At 38.0% G+C, this 25,909-nt stretch overlaps 1 protein-coding gene across 1 annotated transcript in view; it reads right to left on the bottom strand.

Moving 5' to 3' along the window:
* Positions 1-25,301, bottom strand: part of LOC150097354 (uncharacterized) — a 30,093-nt gene extending 4,792 nt beyond the window's left edge. The window contains exon 1 of the mRNA XM_090407690.1: positions 24,737-25,301. Within this exon, the coding sequence (XP_090263816.1) occupies positions 24,737-24,953 (217 nt within the window). The 5' untranslated portion in view covers positions 24,954-25,301. The remainder of the gene's footprint in view (positions 1-24,736) is intronic.
* Between the last annotated feature and the right edge of the window lie 608 nt (positions 25,302-25,909).

The raw sequence follows: 25,909 nt of genomic DNA, 5'->3' as shown, positions 1-25,909 counted from the left end.
CACGCCTTCGGAAGATGCACTAAAATAAACACGCCGAAATCAAACAATAACAAATCACTCAGCTAATATAGCGTTGGATCACCTTTCACGCTGATGTCTCCTCTCTGGTCGTCTGAAGGATTCTGTGACCATGATGTCTGCAAAGCAGCCCAGTATCCATGAATAAACGGGAGGTTCAGTTGCACTTCAAGTTACAGAAGATAAGCCAGGAAGGTCAATTTTTAAAGAGATTGATGAATTAGCGAAGTATTTAAAAAAGTGGACGATGTCTGCTCCGTATAATATTCGCACCAGGTCGTTGCAATGTACCGTACATTCCTCGTCTATCCCCAGATAAGCACATTTTCTTCCTAAAATGTGCATTTATCTGGACGCTGGTCAGCATGGCAGGGTACACATGGGCTATCGCGGATAAGTGAAGGCCCATGGTCAGTATACAATATTGGAGTTAAATCTGAACGGAGATTGCCCATCCACCAGGGTGGAAGATGGAAATAACACGGAAAAGGTCGTTTATCCGTAATCTTTTGTGTTTCCGACAACTCATTCGTGGGAAAATGTTTGTCTTATCCACTAGTACGAGACGCCTCGCTCTTCTCATCCCTTTCTATGCTCGTTTAGTTTCTCCGCAGTGGATTCCGTTTTAAGACATTCTTAATGCAACTAAAGAACGCACGTCGTGTCCGAGATGGTCATCTAACGCTCCAGTTACGATTCGACGTTAAGCGAAACTAGTGGAGGCACAACTAAATTCTCATTCCGAGAGAGATCGTGTATTGCATTATGTGCAATGCATATTTCATGCTAGATTAGATTTAAATATTTAAGAAAGATCGAATATTTACGCTACAAAATTAATCTCTGGAATTATGCAAAAGCTACGAGAGAAGTACATTATTTATTAACGATATGGTTTTGCACGATGACAAATCGAATTTCCAGCAAAATCATTGTTGAAATTACGTATAATTGCCACCTGTAAGGGAGAAAAGACCTGAAAGATAGAGTTAAATTTTATGGGTAGCCATAAATGCCTTTAGATTTAACTCAGTCCTGTTTATGAATGCCTTCTAATCTTAGTTACGGTATACTAAACTTAGAAAGATGATCATTTGTATTCCTACAAATTGTAAGAAGTGTGTATTAATGCATAAATTGCGTTTAAAGATAAAGATTAATGTGAAAATTACTCGAAATATGGATTGTATTAAATACATTAATTGGGTCCAGCATATGTCGCTAATTGTGCGTGTTCCCTGGTTGATTTCTCGGTTTTCGGGGCGAAAAACTTAGTCTTGCAACATCAGAGAATTTAACAGGCGAACTATTTTAATGATACGGAGCGAATTTTTTTTTTATTATTATTTATTGTTTTGGAAAAAAAAGTAGAGTAGTCCGTATTGAAATAATTTAACTTAACATTTCAGTTGGTTTTCGCGTAGTCTCTCAAATATACATTCATAAGTTAGCTGCACTCAGCGAATTCCTAAGTACAAAATTATTTTAGTAAAGCTTAAGTTAAAAACTTAAAGAATTTCCATTCCCATTAACAAGCAAAGGAGGTATCAAATTAAACTTAAAGGCTGAAATACGCTTTTGCTATTTCTTGTAGTACAGATATTTAAGACCATCCCACCATCTTCGCCTTGGTCTTCCTCTGCTTTGGTATCCAGTTCTTTACATCATCTGTTACCTACAATTCCTTTTTTTTTTTCTTTCTTTTTTTTTTTTTTTGGATGGGAATCATTTATTAACTATATCTTACAGCTTTCTAATACGTTTCCATGTTTCATTTATTTGTAAAAAAATTCTGAAGTTCCTTCAAGTATATTTACTGCATGTCAACGCTAGTTAACAATCTTTGTCAATTCTTTTGTTTCCATTCTTATACTTCATTTTGTGATGCCACAGTTATTGTTTAATTATCTTCCACTGGATTTCTAATTTAGATGGGTTCTCTAGCAATTGGCTTCCGTTGATATCTTCATACTTTAAATATAGAAATAAATAAGTCTTGTATTCTAACGATTCCATTTGTTTAATGCAGCATTGCCATCTAATGTTTGCTATTTTTCTCAGCCCTTGTTTGCTTATCTAATTCAAATTAGTGTTACGCAAAGCAAATGCATTTATTCCTCCGCAGTTTTCTGGATTTGTCCAATCTTTAGAAAATTAGACTTGTTACTCTTTCTCCACTTTAATTTTTCTTCTTTTAAATACAGTCTTAAGAATATCAATTCTTTTGCTCGTTGTTTCCTCTCCATAGTTTAAGTTCATTCTTCGTTGAAATTCCAGTCAATTTTCTTTTTTTTTTCTTTTTTTTTTTTTAAAAAAAAACCTCAATGAATCAGTTGTCTTTGTTTATAATGGGGGGGGGGATAATGACGAAAACAGCATAGTTCGAAAGCTCACTTTATAATTTTTTTTTTTTTTACTAATAAAATTTTTTCGTACGTCTTAGGGTATGCCACACTTATTCAAAAATGAATATTTAAATGTCTTAAACTGATAATGTTACGTTCGCTTTATGTATACGCTAACACGAGTCGGTAAATTACGTGAACCACCTGCAGAATAGGCGGAACGGTAAAAAAGCACTGAGGGGAGGGGAACCTCAACAGCTGTTGAATGCAGTTTCGCCTTCTGTAGGTATAAAGTTCGAACGAACGACTGAGCACGCACGCATAAAGACACCTGGAAACAAACGAAGGAGAAAGAAGGAAAAAAATGAGGGTTGCGTTGCATCCAGCTTGCTGTTTACATGAAGGGCGAATCAAGGTTACTCCTACCTTATACTGAGTCAGCCCGTCTGCCCTCCCAAAGTTATGTCCACTGACCTTCGAGTAAAGGCTCACTTTATAAGTCACCCGTACAAGAGGTGAGTGACATGCTCCAGAATAGGTCACAAAAATTTAAGAATCCAAATGAGGCGATTTAAATTAATTGATACGACACCTGGAGCGACCATTCTTCGTATATAATGACGTTTGCAACATCGAATTGTAAACAGAAAGACGTCAGACACAAGCTGTTACACATGAAAGCTATCAGCAATTTAGAGGATCCATTAAAGTTTCCATCCGTCTGTTGGGCATCAAAAAAAACTTTCACAACACCTTAACTACTCTGTTCCTCCACCCCTTTCCGCTGCATTCCCGCCTAATTCCTTCATTAGAAGAATCTGTGACTGCAAGTGCTTACAGTGAAACCCAACACTTAATTGTATGTCTCCGTACTTTGAACTTCCCCAGACAGTTCTGCAAACTAACATGTTGCACAAGCTACGTAAAAAATGCTTCGGTTATGTAAAGTTAAAAAAAGGGACTGGTTCGAGAGTTCATTTATGTATTAAACACGTACTAATTAAACTATAAACGCCATAATAAAATTATTTTTGTTAATATTTTAAGACTAATTTAGTCAAACGATACGCTATGGATTTATGAAATTCAACGGCAATTGTTAATACACTAGTCCTAATGGAAAAACATACGAGAGTTGAGTTGGTACTGGTACAACAGACCAGTTGGTCTCTCTCTGAAGTAGTTAAGGTATTGGAGGCCACTGACGAACCTCATCCAGATGGTTAGACAAGGCTTTTTATTGAAGCTGATCTTTTTATAGAAGCTGAACGTGGCTTGGTAGGTTGTTTTACCAATTACTCATACCATCTGCACGAGATGGATGAAAGAATGGATATATTGAGAGTTTTAGGTGCGTTGTCAAGGCACGAATGGAAGAATGAAGAGAGCCACCGGGACTATGATTCTGTCACGTGGGCTCCACGGATGAGCTAAGTCGAAAAAGGTCTAATATCAACTGAACTAGTCATATCTGGCTTGAACTTTGCATATGAAGAGACTGAAGTGCAATCTAGTCTAATGTTTGGGTTAAAAAAATAAAAATAAAAAATCCAAGAGTCAGCAAAAGTTTTTCTTTTACTAGCTTGCATATTTTCTAACTCCTTGCAGGTGTCTACATAATGAAATCCATTATATAGGATTGTCACTTTTTAATAAACACGTATTTAAGATTAGATTAAGAGATATTCAAAAAATATATCCAGTGATGTACTTTTCATTGCAACATCTAAATTAGGGTCTAATTTAGAAAAACAAAAATAATTTTTTAAAAAATTCATTCGAACAGAGATGTTCGAGTACAGATTTAGAACGGAGAACTATATTACCAGCAAATGAGGTCAAACAGCGAAACAGATTTTGTATGACCGTTCCGGAAAATAGTTCACTTTTGGAAAAGGTTCATCAGATCTACTTGGGTCAGGGCGATGTGACCATGGCCCGTTTCCTTCTCAACTAGGAGTCAGTTTCTAATTTTTTCCAAAAAAATCATGAAAGTTAATGGGGGGGGGGGGATTGGAAAACAAGCAGAAGTGAAAAATGTCCATTTGTTAGTTCCGAGTCGTTTCTTTGCCGTTGAAAATGATGTCCAGAGAGGTCCGGACACCATTTTCAAACAATGAGTTTGAAAATGGGTCAAACAAGGTGTTTCAATCTACGCTGGTTTTTCTTCTGGGGTTGATTCGAGTTACTGTGAAACCAATGATGTGCGACTAGTTTAAAATATGCGTCATCTGTTTGTGGATTTAAACGTTTTCAGGGGAACCCTTTCGTGAGACATCAGTTAATCTTTATTGTACAATGAAACCTGTGGAGAATTCACGACTAAACAAAATACACGCAATAACCACAGTAATAAGTTTTCTGCACGCATATTGGGATTCCATTGTAAGCATGCACCCTAACTGTATGTTATTCCTAGTATTGTTTGAATTAACTGTACAAACGATGTCCTAAGATACTTAGGATGAAATATTTACTTATTAAAACTTATTACTGTGGTTATTACGTGTGTTTATTTAGTCAGTTAAACTGCTTCGGATGAAAGCTTTTACACAGAATCGAAGGAAGACTGAGTGCAGTCTTACAAGATCCATAGGAATAGGTTAGTTTCATGACTACGTCTTGACCATCGGAGTGGATGGCGAGAGTCAAAAACAGTGTATGGATCTTTTCAAAGGGGAAAGAGGTTCACAGTTGGGAGGATAACCGAAGGAGTTCCTCCCAGTTTGAGGGCAAGTACTTTTATCCCTCGTGAAAGTGATTAATGAAATCACTGTATCTGCACTTTCTTCTACTAATCTTTAAATATTTCCTGGTCATTATCAGATAGTTTCTGGTGTCGAGGTTTGTAAAAGCGAATCCTGTTGTTTAAGTTTCCCAACTGACTCGACCACAGCGCCCTCTCAGCGAGACCGATTAACCGACACAATTCACCTTTTCAAATCAAGGGGACAGGGGAAGAAAGACAAAAAGGCCCTGACCCCTCTGGAAGTAAATAGATTCAGGGACTATTTACTCCCAGTTTTAATTCAAATCAGACGTACACTAGCTGAAGCAGGTTATTCGCTCAATGCATCCGAAGAATAGGAACTTCGTAAGCATATAATGAGGTCAGGCGATACAATCGAGTGCTCTGATACAACACTAAAACCTAGACTATGCTCGGCCGAATTCGAGACACCATTCACGGGTTCTGTAAATGTTATGCGGACAAAAGAAATCGCCTCGCCACAGGCCTTCAAACGAAAGAGAGAGCTGGAATGACAAGGTACCTCCCCCTTAAAGTTCCTCCAACCTGAGTTTTGAATTATCATTTATTATCTCGATGCAAGGAGACAGCTTCGTCAATAAATAAAAGGATATTTGGCTTTAGTTCGTCTACTAACAACTCCCTTAGGGGAGTTGTAGTCTTGTTCCATGGAAAAGATTTCCTTGCCATTCAACTCGCATCTCTAATTAATGCGCGTGTAAACAGGTTTGATGAAATCTAATAACACCGTCGGTATGGAGGTCGGGTTGTTTGCCCTTCAACATCGAATCACACGTGCGGCGAAGTGTTCATTGGCTTTCCTATCTCACGACCATCTCGAGACAAGAGGTGGGCATTAAATCAGATGAAACGACACCATCGAGTGTCCAAATATTTAAGAAGATGCGATTTTTGCATTTGAGTCAAGGCCTTCCTAGTTCATTCCAATTTCATGCTCGATTTGTCAACGATAAATTTGCACCATTTATTTCAAAATAAAATGTATAAAATGAAAGTGAACGAGTAGTTCTTGCATAACTTAGTTTATTCGAACACATTTTGAAATCCTTAAGTCGAGCAGGGATTATTCATCAATCTACAAGTATTAACCAGCCATTGTTAATGTTGGATTTACAGCAGAATCGACCCAAGCTTTGAGGCCAGTGGATTGTCTTAATTGCGTATGTTCTTATGACCGATTGGTCTGTTTTGCGAAATGAATTCTGCAGTAGGAGACTTAGTAGTATCAAGAACTACAGATCTGAAGGGATCGAATTCGATATGCGAATGATTGCACTGAGTAGGACATGTCGAGTGGAGTGTCCTTTCAGTTGAGAAGGGCGTAACGAGTTAGGAAGCAAACATGACAGTGCAGCGATTCTCCAAGTTCCTCAAAAGCTTTCTCTTACTAGTTATGAACTCTATATAAAAGTGGATACTAACAAGATACTTACCCAAAGCATAATTTTCGATCACATGCCTAACAATTATTCATTAAGTGTAAAACTTAGTTTTAAACTCCTGGCGTCCACTGGACCATAGGACACTCCTGGAATGAAGAGTAACCAACCTATTCCATAGGATTTCAGTTGCAAACGGCTGCACAGAAAAGTGCAAGTCCAGGCGTGAGCGTAAATCAGGATGAATACTGTATACTTTTCGTATTATGCATGTGAGGTCAGTATGATTATGAGGGTTTTATAAAATTATGTCATCTGCAATAACATCGAAAACTCAGGGACACATACCCTTGGAGAGAAGCACAGCCCCTTAGTATACTCCCGTTTTATGTTTGCAACAAATTTTGAACACGTTGCCGAACGTGTAATTTTCTTAAGGTAGAAAATTCATTCCACCAAAAGTGCGAGTCAACATTTGTTTAGTTTGTAAAGATTCGATTTTTTAAGATAAGGCAGTTGTGAAAATCTGGACATAAATGCCCATTCTAGGGGGGAATGATCAGCGTTAAAGCATGCTCTCGTAAACTAAAATTAGAACTAAATATTCTAATTGAATCTGTTTCTATTATATAAACAGACATTATGAAAAGCCGAAACTAAAAACAAATGTGTTGGATCAGGATCTCCTATTAGGATCCTATAAAATGTTACAGCGTACTGTGTGGATATCGATATCTACAATCCCGTTGGGGTAAATATTCGAAACTAAGTGGTCGCCCATTGCGATTATTGGAGACAATGAAGCACTACTTCCATGTTTGACTGTGTTTTGTCGGAGTAGTTGACCGAGTGGTTAGCCTACCTGCTTTCTAACCAAACGGACTCGGGTAGAATCCCGTGACTATGTATTTTTGTGCTTGTCTAAATGCGAGATAAATTTCATCACCCGATGGAAGACTGAGATTTCAAAGTTTCATGTTTAGTTCTAGAATAGTTTCTAATTAAAAAAAAAAAGCTCGACCCATTTCTATTAAATGTACTAATTAGATTTAGCAGCTTTTCATGAATGACAGAACAATGACGTATTAGGAAGTTTGTTCTAATTGTTTAATTGACAAGCTGCGAAGCATTTTTGATAGGAATGCGCAAGTCCCATTTCTGATCGTAATAAAATTTGAAATCTTGCAACTCCACATAACTTGCTAACATTTATCGATTAGAAATGTGCAGGAAGTAAAGCCTCATTTAATAATTATTGTTGGAATGCAAGTTATTTAATGAATTTTAAAAATCCTTTAAGTACTACTGTAAACAATCAACTACCATAGTATTAGGTGCAACTTCAATTTTAAGTGAGAATTCAGAAATAAGTCTTATTTACAAGAAACTGATCCAAGCATATTCGAAAACCAATCAACAGGACACTCGAATGCATGTTCAAGAGGGATTCCACCTGGGGAACTTTTTTTTTTTTTGTACATGTAAAAATCCCACGTGGTTCATTTATTAAAATAGTATTAATTGCGACACGAGCCATTTTCAATCGGCTCCTATTCTCTACATTTCTTGATGCCGTTGAGAAAATGGAAAGATGATCCAGAGAAGCTGCGTTTGGAGTTGGTCCATAGATTATCAAGATGGTGCGCCTGTTACATTGAGAAAACTTACGGATGTCATTTCCGTCGATAAGCTTTTGTGGAAGTACGTAAAAAAAAAAGGCATACTGCTGAAGCAAACCGCGTGACAGCATAAAGAGCGAGAATGATTTAATTAAACTGAATTCGATTCCGGAAGGATCGAGTCGAGAATGTTGAAAAAGGACTGGTAAAAACAACAGTAACTTTCGTTGCTTGCTAAATGAGCGGAAGAGGATGCAGGTTTAATATTATTAGAGAAAGCAATGTTCATGATAGAGTGGGATTGGCTATTGGGATCTGGATGTAATTTTAAATTTGAGCAATGTCGGGATATTAGTATAATGTGTTTGCCGCGTCACTAGAGCTTCAAATGTTAATAGAGCATACATATATATACACATACACTTGCTGTTCGGAGGAAAGCCACGAATACGATGCGCAATAGAGACGAAATCTGTCTATAGGAAAGAAGGAGGAGTAAAGTCCGGGAAATCTTGGCATTAGCAGAGCTAAAGAGTCATCACCATGACGCATTGTGAAAGACAAAGTTCACCATGTAACAGAATAAAGACTATACGACGATGGAATTTGAAAAACTGCACTGAAAAGTGATGGAAGAATTTTTAAAAAAAATCGGATTATTGATATTATCAATTGCTGGTATGAATTCCACAACATGGCTTTTCATTAGTTAGGAGCGAAGTGAATCGCAAGACAACTCTTCTTTAGAGAAAGTAGAATGTGAATCAACTTCCACAGTGTATTCCACATTTTATAATAATAATGAAAAAAAAAGTTAGTCCTATCAAGTAGGTTTAGGGGGTCTGGATTTCAGATAAGGTACTTTAAGTTTATTATTATCCTTGAAGATGCTACCAAATAGATGGCGAAACACCTCTGTAGTCAAGCATTTGTGGATTACGGCGATGTCCTGCAGAATTTATCTCGAATAATAGTGGAAGTATGTTCGGATTTGTGCTAAAGTACTCTTGGTGTTTCGGATACTTGTTTGTGGGATGAAACTACCTCTTGTTAAGAACTTTTTCTAACATCATCCAGGTCGTATTACTCAGTGACAGTTACTGCTGTTTTATGTCAGGTGATTTGAAAAACGAGCCAAGTACTAAGAAAGTAGGGTCGGTTACAATTTACTTTTCAATTTCAGTTAATTCTTCAATAGCATAGCGCTGCTTTCTATGCCTCGAGCATAGATAGAAACGCTATCGGCAAGACTTTTTCTAAGTTGGTACACCTTTCATAAGCATCCATGTGAAATTGCAAGTCATTCTATCAAGTAGTTTGTTTTGTACAGCTGTCTTAAGCAAAAGTGTCGTCTGTATTCCTTGAAATGGATAAAACTGAGTATCGTGCAGTTATAAAATTCTTTGTAAAAGAAGGTTTAACGCCAAAGGAATTCATCCGAAGTTCATAAAAGTTAATGGGCACTCTTCTCCTTCGTGTTCGACAACTAAGAAATGGGCTCCAAGTTTAAACGTGGCAGTACCACCCTTGAAGATGAACCACGTGAAGAACGTCCAAAAAGTGTAACACCAGAAACCATTCATCAAGTGCACGATATGGTATTGGATGACCAGCGAGTTAAAGTGCGTGAAATTGCTGAGAGTATAGGCATTTCAAAAGAACGTGTAGGATATATTTTAAATGAAGAATTGCAAATGAAAAAACTTTGCGCAAGATGGGTGCTGTGCTTGCTCGGCAGATCAAAAACGCACTTGCATGAAAATCTCTGAACAGTACTTGGAGCGTTTAAACAAGAATAAAACTGATTTTGTGCGTCGATTTATTACTATGGATGAGACTTGGATTTACACACCAGAAACCAAACAGTAGACAGAAGCCGGTTGTCCGGTGCCAAAGAAGAATGCCAAAGTCTGTTCCATCAGCAGGAAAGGTTATGGCATCGGTATTTTGGATGATAAACGCATTTTGTTTATTAATTATCTTGAAAATGTAAAACAATAACCGGGGAATATTATTCCGATCTTTTAATCAAACTCGAGGGAAAAAATTCGTGAGAAAAGATCCGGTTTACAAAAGAAAAAAATCATCTTTCATCAGGACAATGCACCTGTCGACAAAGGTGTTTTGGCAATGGGAAAATTAAGGGATCTGCACTATGAATTGCTGGAACATCCACCCAGTTCCCCAGATTTGGCTCACTATCTCTTCCCAGACTAAATAAAACTCTTCCTCTCTGGTCGAAGTTTTTCTTCAAATCAAGAGGTGATTGTAGAGGGGTATTTGCAGATCTTACTGAGAACCACTACAGGGATGAGATAATGACGCTGGAGCATCGCTTAAATAAACGTATTAAGGGAGATTATGTTGAAAAATAATTTTCAAATTATAAATTCGTTTTTTCATTGTTAGGCCGAGAACTTTTCAGACTACCCTGTACGTTGCTGACATCTAGGCTGATTCCTTGTTTTGCCCCGTTCTTTTATTTCGCTTGAAACACACACCGGACTAAAAGATCTTAATTCCTTTAATGTTTCCTGGAAAAACAAAGTTATTGTACAAATACTATTTTGGCCATTTTCAGAAATAGTGGTTATTGTAGTTCTGGGTTTTTCTTGCGACTCTTTTTTTTTTTATTTTTATAAACCCGTAGTACAGCAGGTGGTCGAGGAATTGATATTAATTTTACACTTTTATTTCAAAGTTTGTTCATTTCTTTGTTGAATTCGGACAGTCAAATTAGCGAAGAGGAGTATTAGAAACCAGAAGATTACAAAATTTATTCACCAAATCCAGTACTCCTGGATTTGAATAGGGATGAATAAAAGGACAAATTTAACAGCTAGTCGGGGTAAGAATTATACGGAAACACAGTACATTGTAAGCATGCGATTAAACGAGACACTGATACAACATAACTGAATACACAAACAGCAGCTGAATATCTCAGGGTGACCCGGGCTACGCATAGTCCTCTATTCATTTATATACCGAAGATCAGGAGCATATTCGACGCATGCGCATTCGAATAACAGTTAAACTGACTTTTGGTCCCCGTGAGTGCTCACGACAGGTCCGCGCGTTTGTACAGAGGGAGGAAAAGAGGGGACAATGAACCCTTTCGTGCCACCTTGCATGGAGTATTACGGGGAAATCGGAAGTGGGAGGAAAGATATTGTATAAAAGGAGGGATTTCGCATAAATGCAAGATGACCTGATAATTTCTTCATGGGGGACTGGTCCGGTGACCTAATTAGATAAATAACTGAAAATGTAATGGTGGTAGTGACGTCAGCGTCGTTCCAGTTCAACTGAGGACAGCTAGAGGATCATGGGAGGTTAGTCAAGTCTTCCTTGTAGTGATAGGAAGGTTCAAGGGGAAGGCCAAGCCACGTACGTTAATTCGAGCTAGCTAAGTCAGCAAACCATGAGGAAAGTGCCAGGAAGACGCCCTCTGGTGACCGCTACCGGAAACCGATAAATCGCCATTATCATTCCACACTCCCTCTGCATTCCTAGCGTATCTGGGGAGGTGTGGCAGCCAGTTTCCGCTTGACGATGCCTCAATCTTAATTTTATCGGTAGCACATCGAAGTGATATTTTTCTTATACTAAAGAGAGGAGCAAATCAGACCGGAAATAGCAAAATATGATCGGCTTCAGTAAATGCAATCTTGGAGTTTAATTCACCTGTCTCGTTTCAATGGTAAACGGAGGAATTACACTTCTGTCTTGTCAAGAATCAGTCCTAAGTAGACGGACAGGTCAGATTTAAGTTAAGCCACCACTTCAGAGAAGCTAAGTTTATTTTGCAGCGAAAACCTGACAGACCGGAAACACGTTGACAAAACAAGTCCGTTTCCTGTTTACACATCTTAAATTTTGTTCAAGAATGAAGTATGAAGACATTGAGGAATTAGGGTGTAAAATGCTATAGCTCGGAATCTCTTTACTGAAGAGTATTGCTTTGACGTGAACTGTTGGGCGATATAGGCTGAATATGACGTCAGTAAGCACGTGAAAAATTCGAAACAATGGACAGGATTCAAGCCTATCGATTAAAAAAAAAAGGAAAAATAGTTCAATTACTTTGTTCATAACTTAACTATTTTCATACACATAGAATCTGCAATTTTTAGTTATAGGCTTGAAACATTTTAATCACTTAAGCCAACAAAGCCCCACGTGTAAGTTTGCCAAGAATTAACGTCCTAATTCCAGTTCTAATTAACGTCACCTACAAATACGAGGTGTGAAAGACATTGAGTAAAGTGTGCCTCTACCATTATGTTTGTTCGGCCAACAGACCATGAACGGAATGAAAACAAAAAACATTAATCGAACTGCGTTAGCTACTCCCAATTTATAATTAAAAACGCTGATAATTTAAAAACTGTTCAATATCCGAACTGAAAATTAAACGTAGGAGTATTGACAAATCTCTGAAAAATATTCTCATTTACATACGAAAAATTTTTCCATCTCTCCAAACCTGCATTCTTTCTTGCATCTACCACCATAACGATTGACCTGCTCCCTTCCCCCACCCCAAACCAACTACTTCCTCCTCTTCTGAACTATTTCAGAGGTCATTTCCCTCCTAGAAGCGACTAAAAAAGAACCGAAACATCTGACAAGGCTGTTGAGCAAGCTGCCTCAAGCAACATCGATACAGAATCAGAAACGTGAATTTGTTTTTAAAGTTATTGATAGGTGAAGGACAAACTAAAAAGTTTGCCGACTACAAAACAAGTTCGAGAGATAGAAAAGCAGCACTTGACCCATAGCGTTGGGCTGCGAGCATTTTATTTTAGTAAGAGGAATTTGACAAGAGCGGGGAAAGATAACTGGAAAACCTAATCCCAACAGTGATTGTAAAAACTGCCACAAAGCAGTAGCGGGTTGAACATGCAAGGTCAAAAGGACAACCGATTATTAAATGCTCTCTCTCTCTCTCTCTCCCCCCCAAACGGGGTTCAAGACCGAAGAAGTGAAACTCGGATGATACTCCACTTTGTTTCATCCTTTCCGGTTCATTTAATATCCCTGAACTTCACTTCTTTGAATGGTTACAATTCTTGGCCTTGCAACCAACATACTTTCAACATCTTAATTTCTTTCAAACACCATTTTCTGGGCAGGGGAAGGTTATAATTTGAAACCTTTGTTAAGCCTCCTGCGATTTACTACGAGATCCAAATTGACTAGTTATGCTCTAGATTCGAGGATTCCGGAACTAGAGGGAACTATTACGAATGATTCTGCACTGTTTTTCATTTTATGGGGGGGGGCTTCACTTCCTGAATGCTTTTGGTCACTTATTACCAATATGAATTCCCTAATGACTCCAGATTTGTCATAAGAAAAGTTCGTCAAGATTAAGCTATCACCAGCTGAGGCTAAGACCTCTTCCAAAACAAAGCCTGGCTATTTTGTACAATTTCAAAAAACTCCGCATTTGCTAAAATAAAGAATCAAAAAGGCTTTAAGCAAGCCACTGTTCAGAGAAGCCAAGTTTATTTTGCAGCGAAAACCCGACAGACCGAAAACACGTTGACAAAACAAGTCCGTTTCCTTTTTTTTTTTTTTTTTTTTTTTTTAAACACATCTTAAATTTCGTTCAAGAATGAGGTATGAAGACACTTCAGAATTAGGATGTAAAATGCTATACCTTAGGATCTTTACTAAAGCTTTGACATGAATTGTTGGGCGATATGGATTGAACATGACGTCAGTAAGCACGTGACAAGTTCGAAACAATCGACAGAATTCTCTCCGCATTTTTAATTCTACAATTTTTCTTAAAGCTCCATTTCGTTCAGAGAAGTTCGCTCATCAACGAACTATCCTTTGATTTGTCACTATTCTTCAGGGACTGCTAAGCATACTGGTCAGTTTAATATCTTAAACAGTCCCTTTTTCTAATCTTGTAGAAACACGAATTAGTAATCATGCAATAATATTAAAACTACAATTTTTTTCCACACCAAGTTTTTTTTCCTTATGTATATTCAGACCAGTCGAAGGTGCTTTAACAGTGGTTATGGTGCAGTTCCTTGTAAGACTACCACAGAGTAGTAATTATTCATTTGAATGCCATATATTATCGATTTAGAAGGAAAATAAAATTAGTAGTATTGTACAACTAGATAAGTAATCAAAACATAATACAGTTTATTTATTGTAAAACAGTGGCTTAGTTTAGGATTTGTGAGGGAATTTCAGACTTTTATTTTTTTGATTCTTTGATATTCAAATTGTTTTCAAAAGTGCTTCAGTACCTCAAGCGTATCCTAAATTAAACAGCGAGCAGCTTCGAACGCTTAATACATTCCTAATTACATCGATGAGAATCACACCGACAGATTGACACCTGTTCTCATTCCATGGAGTACGCCCTCACACTGGCTGGATGTGATTAAGTATCTCTGCATGAAAGAAAACATGGCTCTTTGAAAAACCCAAGGATTACTATTTGAGATCAGAACTGCATAGGCACTGTTCACAAAGACTAGACTTAATGAGCAAATGACTAACAATCGTGTACAGTACAATAACTTATTTTAATCTGTGATGGAAACTCAGTAGTCAGGTGTAAGCTAACATGTTACGTTTATACTTGACAGGAAAGGAGAAATCCTTAGCATCTCTGCACTCCCTGGGACTTACGAGAGGTCATTCCACTCTAGTCCGCCAGACTTCTTTCCACCCATCAAATATGTTGTCTGAACGACGTGTTTTGGGTCTGTTCGACAAGAATGACGTTGCAACGTTCATGTCAGCGAACAGTTCACTTGAAAAGGTGGTGCTAGTGGCCCTATGCGGAAAAAAGTATTCTGTATCCCTTCAGTATCTTCTAGGGTTTGCTAACCTGAGGGAGGGACATATTCGAAGAGTACGATGGAAAAAAAAAAAAAAAATTCTTTTCAATTAAAAACAAAAACTTGTGAATATCGGGATGCTGTTTGTTCACATGAATAAATTTATAGTAAAAAAACTCATTTCGAATCATTTTAATGTTTTGCGCATCAGGAAATAAAATCCTGCATATCCGCATTTCTAATTTTATTTCATAATAAAAGCTAATATAATCCGACAAGAAATTAAAGAAACCGGAAGGTGGCGCAGCAGTGCGATGAAGTGAAATGACACATCAAATGGTACAAACCGCTTTCTGCCTAATTACCGTTCATTTCGTTATCTAGCAACAGACTATTGTTAGAATTGCAGATCAACGAAGCCTGCAGTTAATCACAATTATTCTTTACTGCTACAAAGCAATCAGTAAAAGTTGCATTTGCTGTTTCGTAAAGCGTAGTTTATCCTTAAAAAAATTAATTAAACATGATATCACAGGTGGCTACCCTCGGATGAATTCGCATTGACTACTTCCTGTTGAATGAATTCAAAATTCAGACCGCATGCGATGAGTATACACTTCGTGCTGGGATAGAAATGAATCTCGAATTTGCATATTTTCCTAATTTTTTAAATATGGATTAGTTTGGTTGTTTAGTTTTGGGGGATTTCTTAGGAGGGGACGCAAATCACAGCAAGACATCGATGGAGTTGAACCCGTCTCAACAAACTTCCTACATTAACTTACGTGGTATGTAGAGGTCATGTAGTATTTGAGCGTAATCAACTTGCATAAAAAGCTTCGCATCCAAAAAGGATTTTTGGATGAAAAAAAAGGCCGAAAAAGGATTTCTGGCTACTCAAGTACAGACTCATACATCAGGTTGAAGATTCAAATCGCATTCCACTAGAGCCAGCAGAATACTCTAAATGGAAGTGATGCTTCTCCCCTCATGCTCCACTGAAGTGATATACAAAACAGAAAATGTAAGAAATGCAGGGTGTGTGTGTTCGGGGGGGGGGGGAATAGATCATTATTTGAGACATTGCAAAAAAAAAAGGACAGGCAGCGTGGCATTCCCCCCCCCCCCTTCTGAGCTGCCAAAAGCAGGGGGAAAAAAAGTTTTGTATACGGAAAGATTTAGCAAAATTGTATAAATTAAAATGGAAATCTGAATGGGTAGTATGTAAAAAGACCAAGTTTATTTTAAGAACGAAAACTTCTGAACAGGATCAATTTATTATCACTAAATGCCCACAGGACATGTACAATATCGAAAGCAAAGTTTTAAGCACGTCGTACTAAACTTTTTACAGGGTCATCTGTTAGCAGTCTTGTTTGTCCTTCTAGGGACAAAAATAGCCCTTCTTCATAAAGTTCAAAAGAAGAAACTACGCGTGGGTTGGAGGTAACGAAGAGAAAACAATAGAATTAAGTTTTAATACTCAAAGTGGCTATCACTAAGTGTGGATTAAGCGTTCAATCTGTTAAAAGTTCAGCAGATTTGCTAGCGATGGTTTGACAGATTCATTTCGGATGATTAGTGATAGTTAAATTTAGATAAGTGACAATTTTGATGGAAAACACTGGAAATTTGTAGTAAGTGTAGACAATTTCTGCTGCCATCTTATTCCCTATAAAATAATTCTTTTCAAAAATTGAAAGTTAATGCAAATTAAACACATTTGGCAAATTGAAGACAAAAATTGTGCAGAGTGAAGGTAATTAAACAACCCCCATTAGCCTAGATACAGTCCCTCCCCCCCAAGGTGATTGTTATAAAGTCAAATTCACAACAATGAAACCCTGGGTTCGAATCCGTTACAGTAGAAGACCCTTCAGTTGAAAAGTATTTTATATAGACTTTTCAGTTGAAGGTGGGTTCGCAGGTCTCATATGGTGGCGAAATAATTTCTCCCAGACTCTCTCCCCACCTCATGATTATCCCAGAAACCGACTTTTCAGAACACACAGACCATACACTAGTCTCAGAAGTACGGCCGAAGCAACAAGACCAAAAGCCAGTCCTCCAACTACGTGCCTATATAAAGACAGACGCATTGCAAATCAGATGCCTTATTTTGGCCATTGACATTAGCATTAGTCTGAGGGTTTTTCAATTGCGAAAACTCCCAATATTTCCCTTTACGAAGTTGGGAAATGTCTGCTGTCACACCCGTTGTATAATGACGGGCATTGACTGCGACATACTTACAAAGGGGGGAGGGGGAGAAAAGAAATACAAAACGTTTCTTTTGATGTTTAAGATTATTGAAACCTCTGAAGCGTGAACGTCATTGTTCCCGATTCCTAGTTCGAATACGGTTTAACCATGAAGAATATACTTCTAATTTGCGTGGAGTTCTTTTGTTAGGAAAATTCGCGACGAAACAAAAGAAAGTCGAATTGAGAATACGAATGCAAACAAGTGGAAAAGCTTTTGTTTTTCTAGGGTGGTAAGTCGCGACTGTGACTCATTGACAGACGTCTCCTCCTGTTAGCCGAATAACACAGCCTAGAAGGGTGTTCGATGAGCGACGCCAAACTGTCGGGTTCTTGCACTGGTAATTGAAAAGCCACCCTTGACCTACCACCTCTGCACTCTTCTAGCGAGTTGTCGATGTACAAAAGAGGCGTTTGGGTGTGAAAAATTCGCCACCTTCGACTGAGATTTCATTCCTGAACCCCCCCCCCCCATAAAAAAAACCCAATGTTTTCCTTTTTCGTTGCTATGACAACAGCCAATCTTTTTCTGTGTACCGCAATTGAATTCTTGCTTTTCTTCCAGCTGACAAAAATCACCTTCAGGATCAAACAGCCACAATCATCCATTTCCGCTGCACCTGGCCTTCTGATGACGCTATCAGCAGAGCTAGTAACATTTCGCAAGCGGGAAATCTTTCCAAGAAACGACTGTTTGCTTTGCCTTCCGAGGAGATTTACTGTAAATGAAGTGGAGAGGAATAAATTAGATTTGATGTGTAGTCACGAATTCATCGCTTGCGCCATGACATTTCTTATTGGGGCTATTGTTAACGTCCACTAGGTGGCGACATCTGAGAGATGTCTTCCGGTAAACACCAGGTGGACAGAAGTGTGCAATCCAAGATACTATGCAGCCCATCCCTATAGCAATGTTGCTATTTTTAATGGTTTATTTCGAAAGTGAATCTTAAATCGCTTACAATTTAGATAATTAAAATTGTAAAGCAGCACAAGTTCGATATTGAATTTGGATGTGTCAATTACCTAAATAGCAAAATTAAATTGAAAACTAAGCACGTTTTTTTTTTTTCGCGATAAGGTAAAAATGTTAACAATTATAATAGTAGTAATCACGGATTTAAAAAAAAAAATAAATAAAAACTCATTGGAGAATACCACTGACAGCCCAGATATTTACATTCTTAAATTCTTGTCTAAGAGAAGATCACAAACAATCTCAGTACTTAACTGATCCAAGTTTGACATTACAGAATTTAAACTAACAGATTCACAGTATTTTTGGGCATTTCGCCATTCGTTTTTTTTTTTTTTTTTTTTTTTTTTTTAAAATATTGCTATGTTACTGTTTGCCAACAGATAACGCTTCAGTGGCAATTTTGCCAATGGTTTAGATACTCCGCATCGAAATGTTACAGAATTAAATAATTTTATGTCGTTCACACCCACGAACGGTTTTCTTGGAAACCTATAACACATTGCTACCGTGGGTAGGCTAAGAATTTTTTTTTTCATTTTGTTATTTTTTACTCAATCTGGAAACCCTGCTTTAGAGACCAGCCATGGAACTTTTTCAAGCCACTTCAGACCTCCAATAAGTAAGCAGTTAGTTTCATCTTCCACCTAAAGACATCCGTGTCCCAGCAGGATACGAACGCGCTGTCTGTTAGTTGGGGAATGATACGTTTACTGCTTCGCCGGAAATGTAATTGAATGCAATTTGAGAAGTCGCCCCCCCCCCCAAAAAAAAGGGAGGAGAAACTCAGGCAAGACCTTTTATAATATCGAATAATATTGCAAAATTGTCTTGGCTGAATTCTTCATTGTATCATAGATTGCCTGATGGAGGAAGTCGAAGTCGTACAAATCCCGAATCTTAGAAGTGTAGGCTGCAAACTTTCTTTGCAGCCTACATTTCTGTTTGGAGGAGCGATACGTGTTTTAAGAAGTCCATCCCAAGGTGTTGAAAACAAAAGTATGCGATTGTGTTTGACTCGGTACAATGAAGTAATGAGTCTACTCCGAATGATGACACCTCTTACGTTCATTATCAGTCTTGGTTGAGAGCGATGCTTAGTATGGTTCGTACACAGAAACATGCAAACTCCTTCTGGATGCAGGTCTCAGAAGGTCGTAATATTGCACACGTGGAGACCCAATCGATATTCCCAGCAAGGGATGCGTTCAAATAAAACCCCCTTAACTTCCATCAGAAGTTCAGGGAGAAGCTAAAGCAAAAGTTCAAAACCAACAATTGTGAAAAAATGAAAAGGCTACTTCCGAAGCAGTGACAAAGTCTCAATGCCCAAGATGGAGCTAAAATTAGCAATTAAGGAAAATTAAAAATTTGTCTGAATCCTCGCGAATATGGAATTCTAAACATTACGAAAAATAAAGCTCACTGGGAAGCACAAGAGCATCTCCAATCTCCCGAATTGGAGAGATTTACGATTTTTATTGATCTAGGTGGCAGCAGATTCATGTATTCGATTTAAGGCGCAGATGTGGTTATTGGCAATTACAGTGGCGATGTTAGTTGAGTGGATAACCACTAACCTCTAGATACAGAGCTAGAATTTCACCATGGATAACTGAATGCTTTTCGATTAGATGCGATTTCGTCATCCATTATATCGCTTTCCGTTTAAGGTTTAAATTGATTTGAAACCAAGTTCGACACCATATTTAGAGCAGAGCATCCGGATTATCTTTGCCTTAGCCTACTCATCTTTTTAAGTGCTACAGGTTTCCAACCTGGGTGGGTATGACAAAAATTCTGCACATAATCTTAAAACATAATGTATTTAAAAAAGATTAAGAGCCGCCTTCCCCACACTTTTTTTGCTGGCACATCCTTGATAGCAACTTTTAAAAGCTTAAAGGGTGCATTCAAGTTTAGGAAAACGGATGGCTTAGAGCAGGGTATGTAAATTCCGCTGGAACAAGTGCAGTTTCGCAATGACCTGTCACCTGGCCCGGTCGATAGTCATACTATGAGACTCCACGCAAGATTTGACAAGAAAAGTTGACGAAGCATGGGCTAAATTTTTATTTTGGAAACACACCTTTGTTTTTCTAGAGAACACTGCAATGCGAAGTGTTCGCAAAGAACGATAAATTCTTCATCACTAGTACTTAAGGTCTTGACAGTCTACGACCAGTTTCCTTGGCTTTCCCAAGCCTAAATTTATTAAGATTCAGTATGCATAAGATTAGTTTAGTGCGTACTGAATTCACTATATTTCGTCTGTAAATTACTTGTTCGGATAGCAGATTTGTATTGTTAGCGGGATGGAAATTTCCGGGAGAAATCCTGTGGTTATTATGCGAGACAGACTACCTCATGTTTAGTTCAAAATATTCCTTAAAAGATTCTTCGCGTTCTAGACGGAACTGGAACCGTCGTCGATATAGACTGAACCAGGTAGGCTTCGATCAATGAAGTGTCAGAAAAATATATATTTGTTAAAAAAATGTGGGGTAGGGGAATCTAAAGTTTCAGGTAAATCGATGTCAGTCATTTGAAACCCGTAGTATGAAGTTCCCTCAACAGGACGAAGGGATTATTAGGCAAGTATTCTAAAATCCTGTTGATTTGAAGGGAGCGCATCCTAAAAGCGTTATTTAAAAAAGGAATGTTTTTTAGTTTTAAAAGAATTAATTTATTTTAAAACTGAAAATTCAAAAACTTAATTCACCTCAGTCTTGTACAGAGAATGATCAGAAAGCAGGACAATATTAGTCTCTGGAACCGAGTCGAATTAGAAGCTGCTACCTATAGTTGAATATTTGTGGAAGCAGCAGTTATACCAAGTAGAGTGTGGGGTAGTCAGCATTATTGTAAAGATATCTTCAAATATTGCGTTACGTTTCTAATACCTTTATTTTCTTCTGATGCTTATTCCGAAACATTTAAGATATTTTAAAAAAGGTGCAAGTCCCTTGAATTCGACTATTCCCGGGATCCAGAAACCACCATCGTTTCTCATAGACGGCAATTTCAAACCCAATCCTATAATCTTGCATAAAGCGTATAGTCCAGCTTTCTGGCAGAAAGAAGGACCATACACCTCGAGATGAGATTTTAAAGGTGGGCACCCTCGTCCCTGATTTTAGGGCAGTAGCTGCCCTCGCTGTCGTAAACTCAGACCCATTTCTCCTCCCAAACCACATTTTCGATTTTTTATTTTTATTTTACTGCAGCTTTCACAGAGTAGCCAATAAACATTTAATTTCCGACAAACTGGACGCCTTAAGCTAATATTTTCGTTAACATTACACATCCAGGGATACTCCAACTTATTAGCTGTATCCAATTAACAGGATCTGGATCAGCACTTCACTTTTCGCTCTATTTGTTGACCGCAATCAAAGTTCTCGATTCAAACGGTTACGTTAAGTCACTCAAATCTTTCCGGTCTGAAGAGTAAGAAGATATTAGCTGTATAAACTGATGACGTGGTACTAACTATACAGGAAACTCCCCGATTAGCTATTAAAATGGAGAAGCAAACATCTGCTGGAAAAAAAAAAAAAACTCGCCAATCGACTCTTAAGGCCAACACTTTCTCTTGGGAAGACAACCTTGACTGTGGACACAGCGTAGCGTTTATTCAAAAAGCAGTTTGAACTGAATACAGCTCCATCTTTTCATTCAAATCGACGTGGGTTTCGTCATGTTCGCAGATGGGTCTTAAAATTCAACGAAGACCCCAAACAGTACAGCCCTAATTCATTGTACAGAAACCTTAAGGTAGTCTAGTTACCAATTAATAGTAAACTTGCATTTAGGGAATTTTCACCCCCTCTTCATAGTAGGGGGAAGTATTTCTATTCATCTTCCAACAGCCGAGAACTGGTTTAGATAGTGGGACACAAGGACAGCCTCCACCCACAGGCGTTCTTTTGCCCACGATCCCCGTTGGTTAAATGAACCTTGACAGCATTCTAATAAAATGCTAGATGAAGTCATTTGTTCATGTTAAGAAACAGACGTATCCAGTTACAGGAATATTTGGGGAGGGGAGGGAATGGCACTAGTTGGCGCTGTTAATCGTATATATTTGGAATAGTTGAAATTCTATTCTTGGGTTGGACAGCTTGAATAATGGTTTTAATAATTAGTTCGGTTTTATAAAATTATCACAGCTGGTTTTCGATGGTATTGTATTCACGAGGAAATAAGTCAAGATAAGAATTTTAGACGTTGGTAATTTGGTTTTATTAAAGAATGACATCCAAAAATTGATGTTCAGAATCATTCAAGATATTCAGATTTTTTTTCTTTTATGGACTTCCCGTGTTTGAGGTTACGGGTGAATAAAAATGGGACACTTGTCCAAAGTTGTTTGACTATTTTTCTAGTTCATTTCATTTAAAAATTAAATTAACTAGAATCAGGTGTAATTTCTACTGAGAACTTGGCACAAATAACATTGCACACGTGCATCAATTTTTTTTTTTTTTTTTTTTGCATTCGCTTTGTTCTGTTTACAAAAAAACTGAATAATGCGCGACTATAAAATATTTCTCACGCGCTATCCAAGTCTAGTTTCTTTCAGTTCACTAAAAAAAAAAAAAAAAAAAAAAAAAAAAAAAAAAAAAAAAACAATGAGCACGCGCCAAAGAATGTCTTTCTCGTACCCACTCTGCACGTTTATTAGTTGAAACAGTGAAAATATTTCTTTCACGATCGTTATTAATGACTCCAAATTTTGTAGCCCATTCTTACTCTAAGAAGATAACTTCCGTTCCCATCTAAAAACGAACTTCCGATCGGCGGTGAATTTCTTTTCACTCCCTTCTTACAACACACCTATAGCTCAAGGGATTATTGTTCTCTCCCCTTATGTTAGCTTCCCTCTTTTCTTTGTTCATTCTCGAGGCTTTGATCGTTTAAAAACCAGCTGCATACTTAACTCAAGGTCTTGTAAAAGTCGCGCCAGGAACAAACAGGGACTTTTGTGGGTACCCATTGGAAAGAACGAATACAAAAATAAAGCTCACGACCTTAAAGCATTGTAAAAAAGAAACAATGTCAAAAGGGACGGTTTAGAATCGATTTCCTGCTAATTCAAATAGTTCATCGGGGATTACAGCAATTGTTTTACTTCAAAATAGGATTGATTAGAAAGATTCCATCCATTTTTTTTCTTGTTCCGATTTATAATTGGATTTTTTTTTTTCGCGTGTTTGCAGTAGGTTCGAAATGTAGGAGGAAAACGTCGTAGGCTGTCACAATGATCGGCGTGGCCTTGACGTACTAAAGCACCATCTCCCAAACACTTTCTTATTTGTCCTTCAAACCTAATTGGGCTTTTGCTAAAAGTCCATTCTAATCCCATATTACGTTGCGTAGGAAAAATCTGCGAACCTCCATAAGCTTATTGTTGGTAGCAAACAATCAAGTCGATTTGAATAATTAAATATTAACTTTTATAGAAAACATGCAAACCGCGACCACTGGCGAAGCGTGGAGTTTGTCTAGAAATATTTGAATAAAGGTATTGAAATTAACTGAGCGGAAATTTGACGTCATAAGTTCAGGTTAAAGATCAGCAACGTCATATCCTATAATCATTCGATTTTTTCCTGATAATAACGAGTTTGATTAACCTTCTCGCACCTGCAAATAAGTAATAATAACACGTACGACCTTTTACCACTATCATACTTGGAACTTTCCCTTGTGTGTATCACGGCCAGAAATATTCACAACTTGTATTTACCAGACATCCGTAAATAGGGTTGCATAATATTTAACCTTGGATTTTTATGTCGCAATTAATCTAGCGATAGTTATATTACAGTTCAAATAAATTCCCGGAAGCTTATCCCATTTAGAAGTTTCTCATTTGTGTGCGTGTTGATCCAATTATTTTCAACTGAATGCTAGGAACATGCTTATTACGAGGCCAAAGTAAGATTCAATCTACAAGTGGCAAATGCTGCTAGTTTAAGACGGTATTTTTAATCTTTTGATCATGCTGTCGACGACTTAAATTGCATATTAATTTCACTATCATAATTGGATGTAGAGGTTTGGGGGGGGGGGAACGATAGGTAGAAGTGTACGTCTTCCTTATGGCTTGATTTTGTAGCGTCCAGTATTGTTTCACTTACTGAGAACAGTATGGGTTCGTTTTTTTTTTTTTTTTTTTTAATAGAGGGGTGGAGAAAAGAGGCGCTGGAAAATGGCATTGACAGGTGGGAGAGAAGTTTAGAACAAAATTTCACGTCGTAAAGCGAATATTTAAAGCCGATTTCCAGCTCTATATGTTCGAAGTATCATAAATATATGAATGTTAAAAATCAATAAATACATTTTTTCAGGTAGATATGAAAACTACCTGAAATCAACATGCAGGGAATTAAAGTTAATTACAAACCACGCAAAAGCAGACGATACATACTTAGGCTTAGTTGAAATCAACAATGTATTTGTATCGTCTGACAATTACTAACACTGATTGGAGTTTTATCACAAAGAAACTGGGGGGGGGGGGAATAAAATAGCATATGCTTACCTTTCTTGGGTTTATCATCCGGGAAACAAATCCTAAAGAGACCTACATCACGACTGAAGTAGCGATAATCGTCATCAAATCCGTCTTCACCTTCAATGGTGGTCCTGTTGACTCTAATTTCATACCAGTTGTCCGTTCCGAATGCAATGGCTAAACAAGCAACTGCCACAACCGCTGCGATTGTAGCAAAAGACAAAGTAACTGCCGAACAAGCCATCTTGGTTACTGTTGGCGCTTTTTTCTTCTTCGCTACCTTTTCTCCTCAACACCGCACACGAGCACACACACAAACGAACTCTTGTCGGTTATTTCCGTTGATGGGACCTTCCTCTTAGCGGAGTTTTGGCGATGAACAAAAAAAACCCCGTTTCAAACTTCTGACGGCGATTGCAATCACATCCCAAATGTTTAACTTGAAGAAAAAATCACGGAATGTTAGAACAAGTCCGGCCAATCTTAACTTACGGATAAGAACAAACGCCGATCACATTGGGTCGAGCATTCTGTACTACCTCAGTGTCTGTCGCCACCTGAAACTCGCCTGTGTTCTGAATATGACACTTCACCTCACCTGACTGCTTGCTTGCTAACGTATGGAAGAGCTCCGTCAAGGGATACGTCACAAACTTGCTTCCGACAAAATCTGGCTGGGAGTGTGGACTATCAGAGAGGTGGGCAGCAGGCGTTGTGGGTATAAGGAGGCGATATGAAATTATACTTTTTTTAGGTAGTTGGGGGGGGGGGGTTATAGACCTACGATGTAACCCCTTCTATCAATCAATAGTTCGTCTAGGGTCTAATTTCCCACCATCGTAAATTATCAACACATCTCGATAACCCTAAAGTTGTTTCCACACCTCAACAGGTGCTCGCCTTTAACAGACGCTGGAATGTACGTCACGTGACCTAAAACAGGGTTTGCCAATGGCTCACTCGAAGAATGTAGATGGCAGTAACTTTGAAGTTTTCCTGAAACCTGTTTTATGCGCCTCTCTTTTTGCTCGACTTCGCTAAACTTAGGGAGCCCGTAGGCACGCTCTGGAGTTTGGTATTGCGACGTTCTGACGAATTCCGATGAAGTTGTACGGGAAATTACCTCCCCCTCACTTTCAGAATGCAGTTGTGGTTGGGGAATTCAAAGTTGATGAAATGCTATGGTTTCATTAGGAAGTT

This window comes from Typopeltis vanoorti, chromosome 17 (genome assembly GCF_054136105.1).
Source record: "Typopeltis vanoorti isolate ZY-2024b chromosome 17, IOZ_Tvanoo_1.0, whole genome shotgun sequence".
Classification (NCBI taxonomy): domain Eukaryota; kingdom Metazoa; phylum Arthropoda; class Arachnida; order Uropygi; family Thelyphonidae; genus Typopeltis; species Typopeltis vanoorti.
This window is presented reverse-complemented; position numbering and strand designations above follow the sequence as displayed.